Consider the following 15,797-nt stretch of genomic DNA (forward strand, 5'->3'; position numbering starts at 1 on the left):
ATGCTAGCTATTGGTCCACATCAATCAATAAAATACTTGGCATCATTGTGTGTTCGGTTTGTACGTGCTTGTTTGGTTGCCGACACCACGCAGCGGCAGCAGAGTGGCCGCTACAATGTTTTCTTTTTTTTTTTAACAAACCAAGGAAACACAGATGCCAGTGTTTTAATGAACAAGTAGCACTCCGCCCTCCCCGCCGCCCCAATAAAATGTAGACAAAAACTGTGTTTCTGCCACGAAATGTCATGGCAAACGAGCAGTAGTAAGAGCAGTTTTGTTTTTTATAGAAATAAACGCATGTCACCAGGCACGAAGCGATAAACGACAAACGAGTACCCAGTTAAACACTTTATTATACTAAATTTCAACATGGGTATACATATTAATCTCAATCTCTCGCAGATATATGACTTTGAAAAATATACAGTTGCCACAGAAAATATCACACATTCGTGTACATAGAGCGCCGGCCATGTAGGTTAGGCAAGTAACATCAGTGACTGCAACACTTACATGTGCCCCTTTACCAAGGAATTCAAAAAGAAGGACTGCATACAAGTATATAGAATGTGTTGTATACGTATGTATATATATGTATGTATGTATTTATATATGCACTGTATAACGGGGTATGTGTTCATAAAATTTCTAACGCAACAACAGTCTTTATTCTCTCCATGTATAACTCACAACAGGAACATCACAGAAAGAAAGACAAAAACAGAATACTACCTAGACAAAGCTCTATCTGAATTAACCCCTTGAGATATATAATAAGTGTACACAATACATCCTCTTCTGAATAATTATGTATGCTCCAAATAGAATGTAAATGCTAACATTTAAAATGATGTTCAATTCAGCCATCAGTAGCAAGTAAAAGAAGCGCTTACAATCAGGCACCAAACCTTTCTTAATTAGCTGTCATTTCTTGACTCCTCCAGCCGATGCTGCATTACCCTACTGGACACTACATATGCTGCCCAGCAAGGCAAGCGAAAATATGCAGTCAAATAGAAGCCTGTGACTTCAGTGTTTAGAATGTGCTCTGCTCATGAAGACCCAGTCGTGAATGCAAAGTGACACAGCATGACACTGCAGGCAGTGGTAGCCACCTGTCAAATTATGTGGAAACAATCAATGCAGGTCAGCAAGGAAGCTGCTCGAGACATCATACCAAAAAGGGCAGTAGTGTTGCACGTACAGCTCAAGAGCTTTAAGCAGTGTCTAAAAAAATGCGGTGCTTCAATGCACCTTCTGCATCTCGTACACATCACAACAACAAGAAATGCAATAGGCGTCTGTCGGTTGCCTTGGAGCTGAGCTTGTCTAACTAGAGGCAAAGGTCAACTAGTCTATCAAATGTACAAACCCTCTGTGCTTTCTCTCATGGTGAATCGTGCACCATTGAAGTACTAGACCTTGAAGGGTAGCCTCTTAAGAGGCCTGGACCACATGCAGTTAAGAAGCGAGCGATGAGCCTGGAAAGAAATGAACTCCCTGACATTCACCCCATGAGAGTAGTCCCCCACTTTCTTTTCATCACTCCATGATCACAACTTATCCTTCTCACCATGTTTGCCGATCTCCTATATATTCTAGCTGATAATGAATGCACTGGTGTTCCATATCACATCCGCACTCCTTTTTCTTCTCTTTGCTTTCTCCATGTGCCAAGCCATCATTTCAACCCGCAATGCCCCGTGTGCTAGCTCGCACCAAGTTTTGTACAGAAGACATAAAACTATTCTAGTTGAGATTAAGAGGAAGAGAAATTGAGCAGGTCCTGCACTGTGCCCACTGACCTGCACTTTTGTCCTATCAAATTGAGAAGAGACTTAGTGCTCGCAGCTCCTTTTACTCCAATTTCATGAGGCTACCTGTTGACCCTGCCTTGTCCCTGTTAAATGAAACACTTGGCATAACTGCTTGGCCAGTTCATCAGGACTTTTATTTGCCACGAGGCAGCAATACCAGTCATCTTAGCAGCAGCTAGCTTCCACAATTTTGAAGTGAATGTACAATGCATTTTAATTGCTTTCCAAAGAAAGCAGGCATTCAAAATGGCCAGCATTGAACTACGGAGTCCAATAAATGCGTTGTTGCAAAACCTGACTGAAAACAATGCAGCGGCACAAGCGGAACACGCATCTTCTTTTAATGTGGTTTGTTGTTATATAACTAAAACACAGCTCACCGTAGAACATATAACTGGTAGCTTAAGAGAGTAACAGAAGAGAGATGCAGTAAAAGGTAGCGGAGTCTTAGACGCAGTTCATCATCATCATCCAATTTATGTCCACTGCAGGACAAAGACCTCTCCCTGCGATCTACAATTGCCCCTGTCTTGCGCTAGCTGATTCCAACTTGTGCCTGCTAATTTCGTAACTTCATCCACCCCACCTAGTTTTCTGCCGTCCTCGACTACGCTTCCCTTCTCTTGGTATCCATTCTGTGACTACAATGGTCGATCTACCAGTTACATTACATGGCCCGCCCAGCTCCATTTCTTCCTCGTAATGTCAACTAGAATATTGGCTGCCCCCGTTTACTCTCTAATCAACCCCGCTGTCATCCTGTCTCTCAACGTTCTGCCTATAATTTTTTGTTCCATCACTTGTTGGGCGGTCCTTAACTTTTTCTCAAGCTTCTTTGTTAACCTTCAAGATTTCTGCCCCTTATGTTATAAGTGCAGGTAGAATTCAATGATTGCACCTTTTTTTTTTTTTTTAAGGATAGCGCTAAGCTGCTGGTCAAAGGTTGCCGGTTGGGGTGAGACAAAGTTATGGGATATGAAAATTTGGAAGCGTAGGGCGGGTTTTGTTGATGCACAACAGGAGTTAGGAGAGAGGCTGATGACCATGGGAACGAATGGCACGTTTTAAAGCTCCCGCATCACAGCTCAACTATGACATTGCCAGGTGGTGGCCTACACAGCTGTCATAAAAAAGAAGAAAAAAGACACCAGGCAGAAATTTTTTAAAATTTTAGTCTGCTCAGGACCCATTGGAAGAGCGCTATCCGCATGTTATACAAAATCTGACTTCACAGTCAGTGTAGATCATACAGCACAGCCTTGAAATATTTGGTCCATGTAGAATGCCATCATGCAAATAAGAATGCTACATTTAACCTTTTGGTGTTTCCGTAACATGCACAATGAAAACAGATCATAACAAAAAGCCACAGTGAAAGCTGTGAAAACAGAACATATATAGAAAACAAAGTAGCCTTAGCAGCGTTGCTTCGTGCCGCAAGGTGCGGCAGTTGCAGCCCAACTGAAGCTCCGACAGAACTGAAGCGCCACCTGTTAGCAACAAATGTAACTACACTGCTTAAAAAATTATTTCGTAATTAAAAAGATGGCCTCATGTTTTTCTGTGCATTTATGTGAAAACCACATTTCGCTAAAGTCTATGCTTCTATTATGAAACTTTTACTTCTGCTGCTACTTTTAGATCACCCTGTATGTCCCTGACCATGAAAATAATAGAATAGAATTTTCTCATTTGGGTTTCATCGGTCAATGACAATACAACTTTAAAGCTCAGTTAGTTAATACCTCTGCACTCTTCAGCAGAGCTGCAAGGCCCAATGCTGTAACATTAAATTTGCCCCTGGTAGATCTCGGTTTCACAATCTACTCGTAGTGCGGTATACAAAAGTCCTTGAGAATCAAAAGCTTGCGCATAAGATGCAAGGTGGAATGCGTGAGACATGCTGTGCAACAACACACAATGCATGCCTCGGCCGAGGCAAACACACGTGGCAGTGTCATCGTTCATTCTACCTACAGACCGGCTGTATCAAAACACAGCCGGAAGTGGCCTCAAGAAGGTAAACTGCAAATAATGAGAAACGTGCAAGATTACAGCCGAAGCGCATCTCACAACACTGAATTTCAAAAGCCAAGGTAAGGTGTGATTTTCATCTGACCTGCATCCCAGAACTGATATGAAGTAGTGAAGTGCTTGCTTCCCTCTCACTGTAATAATAATTTGCCCACAATGCTAATTAAGGCACTCAACATGCACTTCATAACAGGAGCTGACATGCCACGCAAATTTCTCAAAGAGATGCAGGTGTCCTGTGCCGTAGAGAAGTCGTTAAAAAAAGGGGGCTAAGTAAAATAAATTGCAAGACGAGCGTGCACACACAGAAAGTGCATGTGTAAAGCTGAACAAATGAAATCCCACGATGTATAAATGCAAATAGCAGCCCCATGGCTAGGCTCATCGAAATCCACGTTACATGGAAAGCTGGTGAATTAACTTTCCAATATAAATGCATCCCAAAGTTATTCTACCATTGTGATCTAAACCTCACTAACAAGTGCAGGCTAAATAATTCCTGGCATGGTAAATTTGGGCATTTAAAAGGCTTCAATGCAGTTTGTGATAAGAAACCGACGCTTCTATTCAAAAGCACTCTCACGTGAATGCTGAACTTCAGAATCCAAATGTAGCAAAGCAGGTTTGAAACGCTTCACAATGCGCACTATGTTGCAGGCGTGGACTCCTAAAAACAGATGCAAGAAATTGCTTCTCTGCACACTTCATTTGGTGCTGAAAAGACACACTGTCTGAGAGCAAATGCAGTAAGTGACATAAGTACAGAGACGGCAGCTTCAATAATGCTGACTGCTGCTGGAGAAACTTAGCATGCCTAAATCAATGCTTAGCTTTACATGAATACATGCACTTGTACGTACTTGAATGCACTTGTACATGAGTGGTAATTATTTAAAAAGACAAGATGGTTTTGTTACTGCTAACATTGTCACACAGCAAGATTAGATGCGTCCAAGAAGGCAAAACACAAAGTGCCAGTGAAAATTTTGTCACTGGCTTCAATATAAGTTGAATAATGTCGCAAAAGAAAGGCTACATTCATCATAATAAATACTGCTCACAACCCGCAGTATTTGTAGCTGCCAGTTCAAGAATGCGGTAGACTTCCCTTGACCAGCACAGTGACTGCTGGTCAAGGCATGGTCACTGAACAGCATAGTCGCAGCCTACCCGCAGTTGTGTTTTGTCACAATAAAAACCTAAATGCACCTTTATACGTTGCTACCATGGTTGACAGAATTATTACAGCTAGGTCTTTTATGTAACCAAGCATAGCTGTTGTAGACCATAGGTAGAACAGCCACTTCTGATGCAAAAAAGTGAATTCTACTGAATTGATCGACGAAGGACTGGGAAGAAAGCAACACATACCTGCGAATTACCGGCTGTAATGGTCTAAAAGTGAGCAGATGGCAACCCTAGCAGTGCATGAGGTTCAGCTTAACTGTGGTTAACATGTCTGTGTAACTAGGGTATTACATATAGAGCAGACTTCCGTTAAATAGACTCCAGTAAATTCGATCATCACCAAATATCCCAGCTATAGTGCTCATGCATTTCGATGGGCTCAAAATTTCGTTACTTCAATCCTAAAATTGGCCTTTGCTAGATAATTAAAACTTGATCAGTGAGCACATGTGTGAATGACTCCATGGTGGGCGCCAACAGGGATGCCTTGAGTGGCAGTGTGTATCAACGGAGCTTAGGAGACAGTGAATGCGTTGACCACATGTCATTTATAGTCAAAAACGCCTATTTTAGGCCTGCCCTAGAAAGAGATTTTCAAGCCATAATGGTAGCTCACAATGTCCTATCATGATACTTGCCCTATTCTTATGCACACATTTTTTCCCCCCCAAGAATAATGGGCCAAAAATTGCCTGTACGGTACCAATCAGATACAAAATCTGGTGGGTGTTTTTTGAAAATAAGGTTGCTGAAGTTAGCGCATTGTGGTGCCGTCTCCCTTTCTGTCCTTGTCCGCTGGCGCTAAACATTCTATCCGAATCCATTTACCAACACGCCCAACAAACGGCAATGCCAATATCAGAACGGCGTTCGCACCATTCGTATGCTTTACGGCATGGCACGACTGCATTGCGGCGAAGCTGACCTTACAAAACGAAATTGTGCAGCAAAACCGACTTTAGGAAACCAGCCGCCACTGTGCAACACATATTTGACCCTTGCTCATTTTTCGTGCTAAAAAAATAGGGTGCGCATTAGATTTCTACTTTGTTTAGGAGCTTTTATGTAATTTCTACATTAGCCTTTCACTTTGGAGCCATGCAAAGTGGCCGTGCGTTTGATTCGGGGCATGTTACTATCGTACAAATCTGCCAAATGAATCAGTAGTGTGTTCTGGCATTTTTTTTTTCGGCATTTTGCTTATTTCGACCCACCGAATAATTCGATCAATTTCATCTGTCCCGTCACGGTCGAATTAACGGAAGTCAACGGTATATAAATATGATAGGACCTTGCAAATCTGTGCCCACCTTGGTTCATGCTAGCAGAAGCACACGAAATCTGTGGGAAGCAAACTCAAATTTCCCTGATTTCTTCAGATTTCCCTCTTAGTAGACTTACTCTTCAAGGGAATCTATACTATGCAATTTACCACGCTTGAGCTTCAGAATGACGCCGAACATCCTAAAACGAAATGGCGCATCATCAGTTGTACAACTAGCATGTGTACAACTAACAGCATCTGTGTGTACCCATGTCTTTCTGTGTCCTCGTCTTTTCCCGCGCCATAAGCTTTAGCATAACAAACCATCATACAGAGCCTAATTCTTATTACTGCGCCCATGACATCTTTCACTGTAAGCTTGTGTGCTCAGTGTAAGGCTGTGTTTTCAATTATGCTCGCTTATAGGGATGCCTTCACTTTCATACAGTGCAACATCCTGCGCAAAGCTTTGCTGCAGCGATGGACGTTTCTCAATGTCATGGTGCCCCTATCTCCCACTGACAGCGAGTTCAGAACGTCGTGCTAAAACAACATGTCGTTACATTGCCTTAGCAAAAATATATCAGACTAAATTGAACGTGTTTAAGTCTCATGCTGATAATAATGATCCCCTTGCCTAGGATTGGCTCCACAGACATCCCTTGTTTGACCACTGTGTTGTTCAACCTACTTCTGCGCATCTCTGTCACGTTGACAACAATGTCACACTAGGGTGCACACATCACAAGCTTCTATCACCACATCAGCTGAAAGCGATCAGTCGACCACAAGTTTGATAAATCGACCACTCACTACTGACCACAAAGCAGGGATATCACATTGGAGCATAAAGTGCTCAACGTGATCATACGTCAGTTGTTCTCGCAATGAAGCTTCAAAGAGAAATGCAAGTTCAGTGCAGTGTGAATGCAATTACAGTAAAGTTTAGGCACAGTTAAAGTGTGAATTGTGTGATATGGGAATTCAAATGCAGTCCAGATAAAAAATTCTGGCTAGACTGTAGGTTCTTATCTAAAAGAGCCAGCTAAATGACGTATACAAAAGCTAAAGGAAAAGTGCACTGTCTACTTCACCACAATATATTGAGCTACTAGGGCATGTAGGCAGGCTATTTTGACAAAAAACAAGAATTTGGTGCCACTCGAATGAGAATACCATATTTACTTGATTGTAACGCACCGTCGATGGTAACATGCATTTGATCCTAACGGCCAGATGTGAAAAATGCAATGCCCTTAATTTTACCAAGCACCCGTGGTTTTCATACTTCAAGAAATAATGAATGCAACGCCCTTGACTGTTCACTCACCAATTTTTCATAGTAAGAGAAAGTGAGAATGATATGTTCCCACTTGAAAGAGGGACACTTATTGTATCCGAGCTACAGCAGACCGGGCATTGCTCATCACCACTGTCAGAGGCCTCCTAATCAGACCAGGACACCTCAATCTCAGTGCCGACTGCAGCATTTAAGATGCCACATTTCGTAAACCCCTCACAGCATTACTATGGTGTCTAGTACATAGTACTATAGCCTAATAAAAATACACAGGTTCTGCAGCTGCAGTAACATGTGGATCGGATTGCAGATATTCTTACCGCAAATGACGGTTGCTTGTCGCTACTGACGTTTTTGTTTTGTACTAGAATGTAATGGGCATGTCATATTTTAGCAAGTTTTTTTCAGCGATATTGCGGGTTAGAATCCAGTAAATATGGCACCCCCTTATGGCAAGACACAAATAAAACCAACTACAGAGGTGCACATCACATTTATCAGAAAGCAATCTGAAATTTTCAGATAACAATATTTAAAATTTCTGTTTAAATAGAGCTCAATGCAGACAGAGACAGTGGCAAGGTGCTGTCATAACCAGTGCCAGCAGGCCCCTGCTGCAGCCTCTTCCCCCTGAACTCCAGTAACTTCCTCCATGCTTCTTCGCAGAGCAGTAACATGTTTTAAGAAAATCTGCGAGTCTGTCATTGTACGATTATCAATGTGTAGTGAAGAAGACGAAGATGCAAGCAGCGCCGTGGGCACTGCCATCCCACTGGCGCAAGGCTCGAGCTCGGAATAGGACAGTTGGTTCTGAGCCTAGTAAATTGCTCACGGATGTATTATTAAATCTGCCCTTTACATTTGGTGGAGGTGCAGCCCAGTCAAAAAAAAAAAAAGCAATTGACTCCAATTAGCTTTTCCAATAGGAATCAACTGGGACCAATAGGAACCAATTGGAAAATCCTTACTTCCAACCAGTTACGATTGGATCAGAGGGGAAACCAATTGGAGTTGCCAATTGAAATGAACTGGACCCAATTGGAACCGATTGGAAATTCCCGAGTTCCAACTGGTTACGATTGAGTCAAAGTGAAACCAATTGAGTCTGATTGGACTTGCCAATTGGAATCTACTGGACCCATTGAGAAATCCTTACCTCCATTACAATTGAGTCAGAGATGCAACCAATTGAGTTCAATTGTACTTGCCAGTTTGAACCAGCTAGGCCCACCTTACATACCCAACTGAGTCTAATTGAACTATCAATAGGAATAAACTAGCTTGAACGTAACCAACTGGGAAATCATACTTTCAGTTTATGAACCCATTCAAGGAAACTGAATTGAGTTATAGCTATATATGCAAGCCTATAGCAAACTTGTTTCTGACAGCTGGAATCCTATTTAAGTTTGCTTTGTGGGGTATGTATGTGTATTTGTATTGCCCATTGGTGCAATTGGTCATTCCAACCAATTGATTTAAACCAATTGGCACCCATTGGGTACAATTGGTCACTCCAACAAAAACCAATTGGGCATGTTCCAGTTCGTTCAATTGGTCCAGTTATGTACTAATTTATGATTGGAAATTTTCCAATTGGTACCAATTGGAAATTTCCCAATTGAAGTCAATTGCTTTTTTTGACAGGGAGGCCATACAGGCTTATAACCAACAGCCCTAGCGTGAGCTCGAGTCTCGCACCAGTGCCCACAGCACTGCTCACATCTTTGTCTTCTTCACTACAAATGTAGCAAATGCCAGCTCTGTTTGACAGGTACAAGTGTAGAATTATGCTTTGGTAAGTATAAAAAAATGTATGAGTATCAGTGAGATCACTCGCTCGGCTAGGTCATTCTCCACACACGCGCATTTTGCCGTGTCCATATGCCAGGCTACGATGACAGCAGCGACTCGAACAAGAACAGGGGTTACAGAGGTGAAGAACAGAAGACAGCTTGCTGTCAAAGCGCCATTTCCACACCAGCTTCTGGCTGTTTTCACAGTTTAGTCATGACAATGTGACCTAAGTTTTACTTCGCACAGTGTCCCGTGTCTCGAACTTTTACGACAAACCCCAGCGTAACTCAGAGCACAATGAAATCGCAGCTTGCCAATGCACAAATTCATCATCGATGGCAGAAAATTTGAACTCGTTATTGGATGCTCAGCACTATGAAATTCTGAGAAAACAGCAATGTTCCGAGAATGCTAGTCTAGAAAGTCAGCAGCTGTGACTGTATTGACTAAGAAAGGCCCACAGCACCAATATTAGGCATGTGTCTATATGCCAGAGAGGCATGCAAAGTATCCTGTTTTTTTTTTTTTTTTTTTCATCTATGGCCTGAACAGCAGGGCTCAGCAGCGTTAGATATGCTTCATAATGAAGTGCTTCCAAATTTCAGAAACTCAGCAGTCGAAGTGATAAACAAAATACTGTTCCGAGCTAACCGAAGCAAATAAAGCACGGCAGGCATGTCGGCTTATGTACAGCCTGCAAGAAGAGCTCGGCTACAAATTCATGAAATCTCCCATGTGCTGGCTTCAATGAAAGCTACGACAAGCAGTATGGCTGAGAAAATAGTAAATATTCTTAGCAGAATCAAGCAGCAGGACGATATCATGTTAAAGCCACAAATGGAAACCAAATTGAGCTCCAACTTAGCTTAGAACATGACCTTGCAAATTTTACATCAGATGAGGCCACCTGCACATGGGCCATCCTCCCATTCTATCATTGGTGCGTGTTTGAACGTAGTTTCACTGCTGTCACGGCAATGCAAAGCCACAAGTTCATTACACTGGTCATTACACTTACCACTGGAACTCTCTAGTACATCCATTAATTTATTCACTTCTTCTTTCCATGTGAAAGATAATTCCAAATTTAGACTATTTCCACAGGCTACCATACATTGAACCCATTGAATGCTATTTAGAACAAGTCTTCTGTCAGCAAGAAGGCAGTACCGCTCACTGGTTGACAAGTGACTAGCAGAGTAAAATCAATTTCTAGGGGCTTTCAGATTCATTGCCGGTTGATTAGCTCTGATTTGAAAAATATATATCTATATATCATAATGACTAATTCCTGTGGAATGAAACAACCCTTGTTTACAGTTCACGGCCACCAGAGGGCCCTCACTGTTGATGCCCTGAATAATACATGGTATAGCCATGTGTTTAATATTGCCATGGCAGCTAACACACTGCCATGTGTAATACCGCCGACTATCTGTGCCTGAGAAGCGAGACTGCTGCAACACGAAGCAGCTGCCTTTTTTGGAACATTTACAAATGATGAGGTACGTGTATGTAAGCACACAGCCAGGCTATCATCTGTCCACTTCCTTTGCAGGAGATAGCAATCAGTGAAAGTGATTGCCGTCTCAGTAAACCGATTCCCACAGTAATACCGGCAAATTTCCATGTAGAGGAATTTCACCCATAGAAATTGCAGGCCTTCACCGCCAAAGTTTTCAGGAGAGGGTTCATAATCACGAATAGCTTGAAGGTTTACGTCTGTCAAATAAGCACTGTCATGGCGTTTTGGAACTGTTCATTTTTGTGCAATAAATTATATTCCCGGACCTCGAAACAGAAGAAAGAAAATACTGGTGTGCCTCAGACCGCCCTAAATAATGATTTACTATTATAGCTTTCTACAATACAGTCCAGGTTTCATTTTCAAGTAGGTGTATGTATCATGACACAGAAGCTGGTTCACGTGGGAGCAGGACAACGCAACGTTCTGGCGCTCGCTATGGCTCGCTCTGTCGTCTGCTATGCTGCTACATCCAGCAGACAACACAGCAAGCCGGGGCTAGAGCCAAAGCATCGCAATCTCCTGTTCACAAGTGACCAGCTTCTGTGTCATAATAGATACACCTACTGGAAAATTAAATGGAAACTGTTTCTAGAAAGCTATTACAGTAAATTTTTTTAGGACAGTCTGAGGCAAGCCAGTATTTTTTTTCTTGGGTTTCGAGGTACGGGGCTGCCATTTAGTGCACAAAAATGAAAAGTCGCAAATGTCACGTCAGTAGTCCATATTACGCGAAACATCGCCCACTGCTCTACATTGCCCGTGTAGTCAGAAAGGCATTGCTCAACTTCATCGGCCTCCTTCGCACAAAGTCTCTCTTGGTTGCAATACCCACTAGAACGGGGTTGAGGAAAATGCCGACAAACTTGCTCCGTGCTGAATAGACCTTGCACTGTGATACGGAGGCAAAGTGTGCCGACTTTTGGATGCTGTCGTGCAACTCCTGCGTCAGGCTGCAGCCGTTGAAGAGCCTCCGCCAGAGTGGGTTGACGAGCATCTGCACGTAGTGACGCCAGTCACTGGGATCGTGCCGCATGTGTTCCACATAAAAGAATTTCCCGCCCTGCAGTGATAAGGTTACACAAACACGAGGTCATTGAAAAGTTATTTTCGCAAATAAATAAGGTCATTGAAGAAGACAATGCACTGAAACAAAGAGCAAGAAAAGGCCACAGGGGATCACCATGTGATGCATAGCTAACTTTCAAGGAGGAATGAAACAGGGGCAAAGCCAATAATTGCTGGTTTCAAAGTCACATTAGAAAGGTTAAGTTTGTCCGGTAATCGGGTAAACGCAGGCAGGGTTGCTGTCCACGGCAACGAGGTGGCAGTTCCGCGGGTAGAAAGCGAGATTTGAACCGTAGCCCACGTCGATCTCGAGGATCCGGATGAGCCCCAGGTTGCGCAGGTACCAGTCGCGCGAGACGATGGACTCGAGTTTGCCGAAGAGGATCTCCTTAGCCTCGAGCATGGCCCCGGAAGTTGGGGCGGAGGCGTAAACGTGAGCGGCCTGTATGGTGCTGCCACCTGGTGGCGCAGAGCTCAAACAGACAAAAACAGCTAATATTGCAGTAATCAAGCGTATTCTACTTCGCTACTAGTGCAAATTTTCGGCAGCAACACCGATGACGCCAGTGCCGAAAATTTACACCAGAAGCAAAGTAGAATAGACTTGGTTACTGCAATATTAGCTGTTTTTGTCTGTTTGAGCTCTGCGCCACCAGGTGGCAGCACCATACAGGCTGCTCACGTTTACGCCTCCGCCCCAACGCCCAGTCCGGCCACAAAAGTTCAAGGGAACACAGGTTCAAGAAAAAATGTGAATTTATGCTCCATTAAGGCACGGCACTTCTAATCTATTGGCTCATTGTGCAGGTCGCAAGAACTACTATAGGTTTAAACTTTAAATTTGAGCCTAACAGCTCAGGCTTTACGAGGATTCTAGCTTTTTCAGAAATCCTAGCTATTTCCCACTTTTTAATAATGAATTGAATAGTGTCTTATTCGATGCAGTCTTTGAATCGAATAGTTATTATTATTAAATGTGAATATTCTTCTAATACTTCGAAACGTCAACTGCACCTAATTAAACATAAAATTTGAGCGAAAGTATGATAACTTTTCACCCCCGTGGGCATAGTATAGACATAAAACATGAGAACTTGCGTAGTGGAGCAGGCTATGTCGCTTAGGTAGCCATATTTTACAGGTTATACAGCGATCATTCGCACTCACTGTAGAGTTCTGTGCATGTGAAAAAACTACTTGTTTACTCTTAATGCTCCATCTGTGCTTTTAGTTAACGCTTCATAGCGTGCCATGTAATGACAGAAAATTGCTAATTTTAAGAATACTAAGGTGTGAACATTGTGTTATATTAATTGTGATAATGGCTGTTCATTATTAAAAAGCTATTCAATATTCAATTCAATTTACTTCTGGCACTACTCGATTTGCATTCGATTTGGTCTTTTTCAAAAATCACTATTCGCGCATCCCTACTGTGCATTTATGTTTCTGCTTCTGTGGCATGCAAGTCACAGTTGTACTAATAGAGTTTATGAAGGAAGGAAAATGTTTGAGGAAAATCCTGACATCATGTTCACGAAGCGTGCTCCAACTGGCACATTCAACTTATGGGGCAACTCCTCCTCTCTTCCGGCCCTTTCTCACTCAGAGCGAGCACGCCTCCTTTACACTTTGCACTGGGATGACCAAGGTCATGTCAGAGAGGGCAGCTAACGTCTTTATCAATCGTTGCTGTTTTCCCCATAATCGAAAACAGCAAAGCCTAAAACAACACACCATTTATGCCACCCTTATTGCAATGCATTTGGGATCGTGGATGCCTGTTCTCAGTTTTTTTTTTTTTTTTCCCTTGCTCCACGTTGATATATCACAAAGTTATTTTCAGTCAACCAACACATAACTTGTGGCCTTTTGGAAAGCTTCTCTACAGCTATTCGGTCACTATATATATATCTCAACAGTGCAATTAACAATTAACAAGTTCATGAAAATTAAGGCATGTGGCAGAACCCGATAGCATCATGGGAAAAAAAAAAAGAAGCTACAGCAGAACAAGCAGTTTCATGATTATCTCAACAAGCTTCAGTTTTTTTAGAACTTTCTGTGGGCCTATAGTTGGTCCATACTTGATAAACTTTTTAAAGCGCAAACAAGCTTGTGCTGACGTGCCAACAGAAAATAATATTTCGATGCAGCTCTGCAAACCAGCAAATGTGCAATATGCAGCAAACACTGCATTGAAATATAAGCAATTGTAGCACCTATTAGGCTACTGAGGAGAATGCATTCTCTCTCCTATCACAAACACCAGAACAAACCACGAGCTGCACGGCACCTTAATGATGTTAAACCGAAGTAAAACCTTGACTTGGGTGAGCTGGTTCATACGTGAGTAACAATCCAGAGCAACTGGTATGAATACAGGAAAAATCAAATGCACAAGGCTAAGTTAAGGATGTCCTCAATACCCTGCACTTTGCAAGCGTTTTTTTCGGTTGGCACTTTTACTGGCGTCTCTCGGCCAGATCGCACAGGTTGGGGGTCACCAAATTTGCAACAGGTCGTATCCCAGAGTCTTAATTCTGCTGTGCAACCCACATACCGTGCGACAGCCAAGGCACGTTATACACGCAGCTGTGTAGTGCGCTTTCCCTCAACTCACCGGCGCCAACACGCGAGCAATCTCCTTGAGGATCGCGTCCAAGTCCTTCACGCCGCATAGCACGTGCGTGGTGACAACAGCGTCCACGTAGCAGCTCTTGACATTGTTCAGCGAGCCGCCGTTCTGCACCAAAAACATCTCGAGGAGCACTGGAACGCGCGTCAACTTTCGGCGCAGATAAGAGGCCGTGAACGGGTTGCTGTCCACGGCAACGAGGTGGCAGTTCCGCGGGTAGAAAGCGAGATTCGAACCGGAGCCCGCGCCGATCTCGAGGATCCGGATGAGCCCCAGGTTGCGCAGGTACCAATCGCGCGAGACGATGGACTCGAGTTTGCCGAAGAGGATCTCCTTAGCCTCGAGCATGGCCCCGGTCTCCCGGTACGACATGTAGTTGGAGAGCCACGCTTGGAACTTGAGGCGTCGCGTGGTGTAGTCGCGCTGGAGCGCGTACCTGAGGCAGACGCTGAGCACGATCAAAGGAAGGAAGACGTTGTGCAGAAAGGACGCGAGGACGGAGTCGATCCATGCCATAAGAAGGAACGCAAACGGGCGCGCGGCGATGAGGTCGCGATGATGCCGCGGTCGCGCGGATCCGCGTCGGAGATGCGCGGTCGCTAGGAGGAGACGGCGATGGTCGGAAGATCGCGCGGGGGGAGAACGCGTGACTGTCTGCCCGCGTTTTCCTTCGCTTGGGTCGGTTCGTCGAAGGCACTAGTCCAAGGTCAAGTTTGAACATGTCGATCGTATCTTCCTCATCCAGCCGTGTCCGTGACTCCACCCATTTGCGCGCTCTTTACCATCACGCAGCGCGCGCACCCTCTCCCGATGCTCCATCGACTCCGACCTTGCTCTCCCCTCCACCCCCGCCGTTTCGCTTTGACTTGTTGCCTTGGTGACAAATGAGTTGAGGCACGAACTTTCGTTTCCGTGTTGCCGCTAGGCTGAGTGTGCCAGTGCCGCAGCGCAAAACTGCACTGCTTGTTTACGCACGTTTTGTGCAGAATATATGGTATGCAGATCGATCGGATTAATATTTGGGAATTGTCGATTTACATAGGGCGCATAGAAGTTGTACACGCTATTTGATAATCAAGGTCGTAACATGACTTTGCAAATATGTTCATTCAAAACGAACATGTAAACAAGTGTAAATAATGTTCGACTAGAAGAAAATATGCTAA

At 43.6% G+C, this 15,797-nt stretch overlaps 1 protein-coding gene across 2 annotated transcripts; it reads right to left on the reverse strand.

Moving 5' to 3' along the window:
• Window positions 1–278: 278 nt before the first annotated feature.
• LOC119458321 (putative methyltransferase-like protein 7A) lies at window positions 279–15,470 on the reverse strand. Of its 2 annotated transcripts, XR_007467974.1 has the most exons (3): window positions 14,617–15,470; window positions 5,051–11,988; window positions 279–4,976 (listed from the first exon to the last, which is right to left on the reverse strand). XR_007467974.1 is itself a non-coding variant. In XM_037720151.2 (2 exons), the coding sequence occupies exons 1-2, from the start codon at window positions 15,145–15,147 to the stop codon at window positions 11,677–11,679; spliced, it is 843 nt and encodes a 280-aa protein (XP_037576079.1). In that variant the 5' UTR covers window positions 15,148–15,470; the 3' UTR covers window positions 279–11,676. The 2 variants fall into 2 exon arrangements, 1 of the variants encoding a protein (XP_037576079.1); XM_037720151.2 differs by having other exon boundaries at window positions 279–11,988.
• Between the last annotated feature and the right edge of the window lie 327 nt (window positions 15,471–15,797).

The sequence above is a fragment of the Dermacentor silvarum genome, chromosome 7 (genome assembly GCF_013339745.2).
Source record: "Dermacentor silvarum isolate Dsil-2018 chromosome 7, BIME_Dsil_1.4, whole genome shotgun sequence".
Taxonomy (NCBI): Eukaryota; Metazoa; Arthropoda; class Arachnida; order Ixodida; family Ixodidae; genus Dermacentor; species Dermacentor silvarum.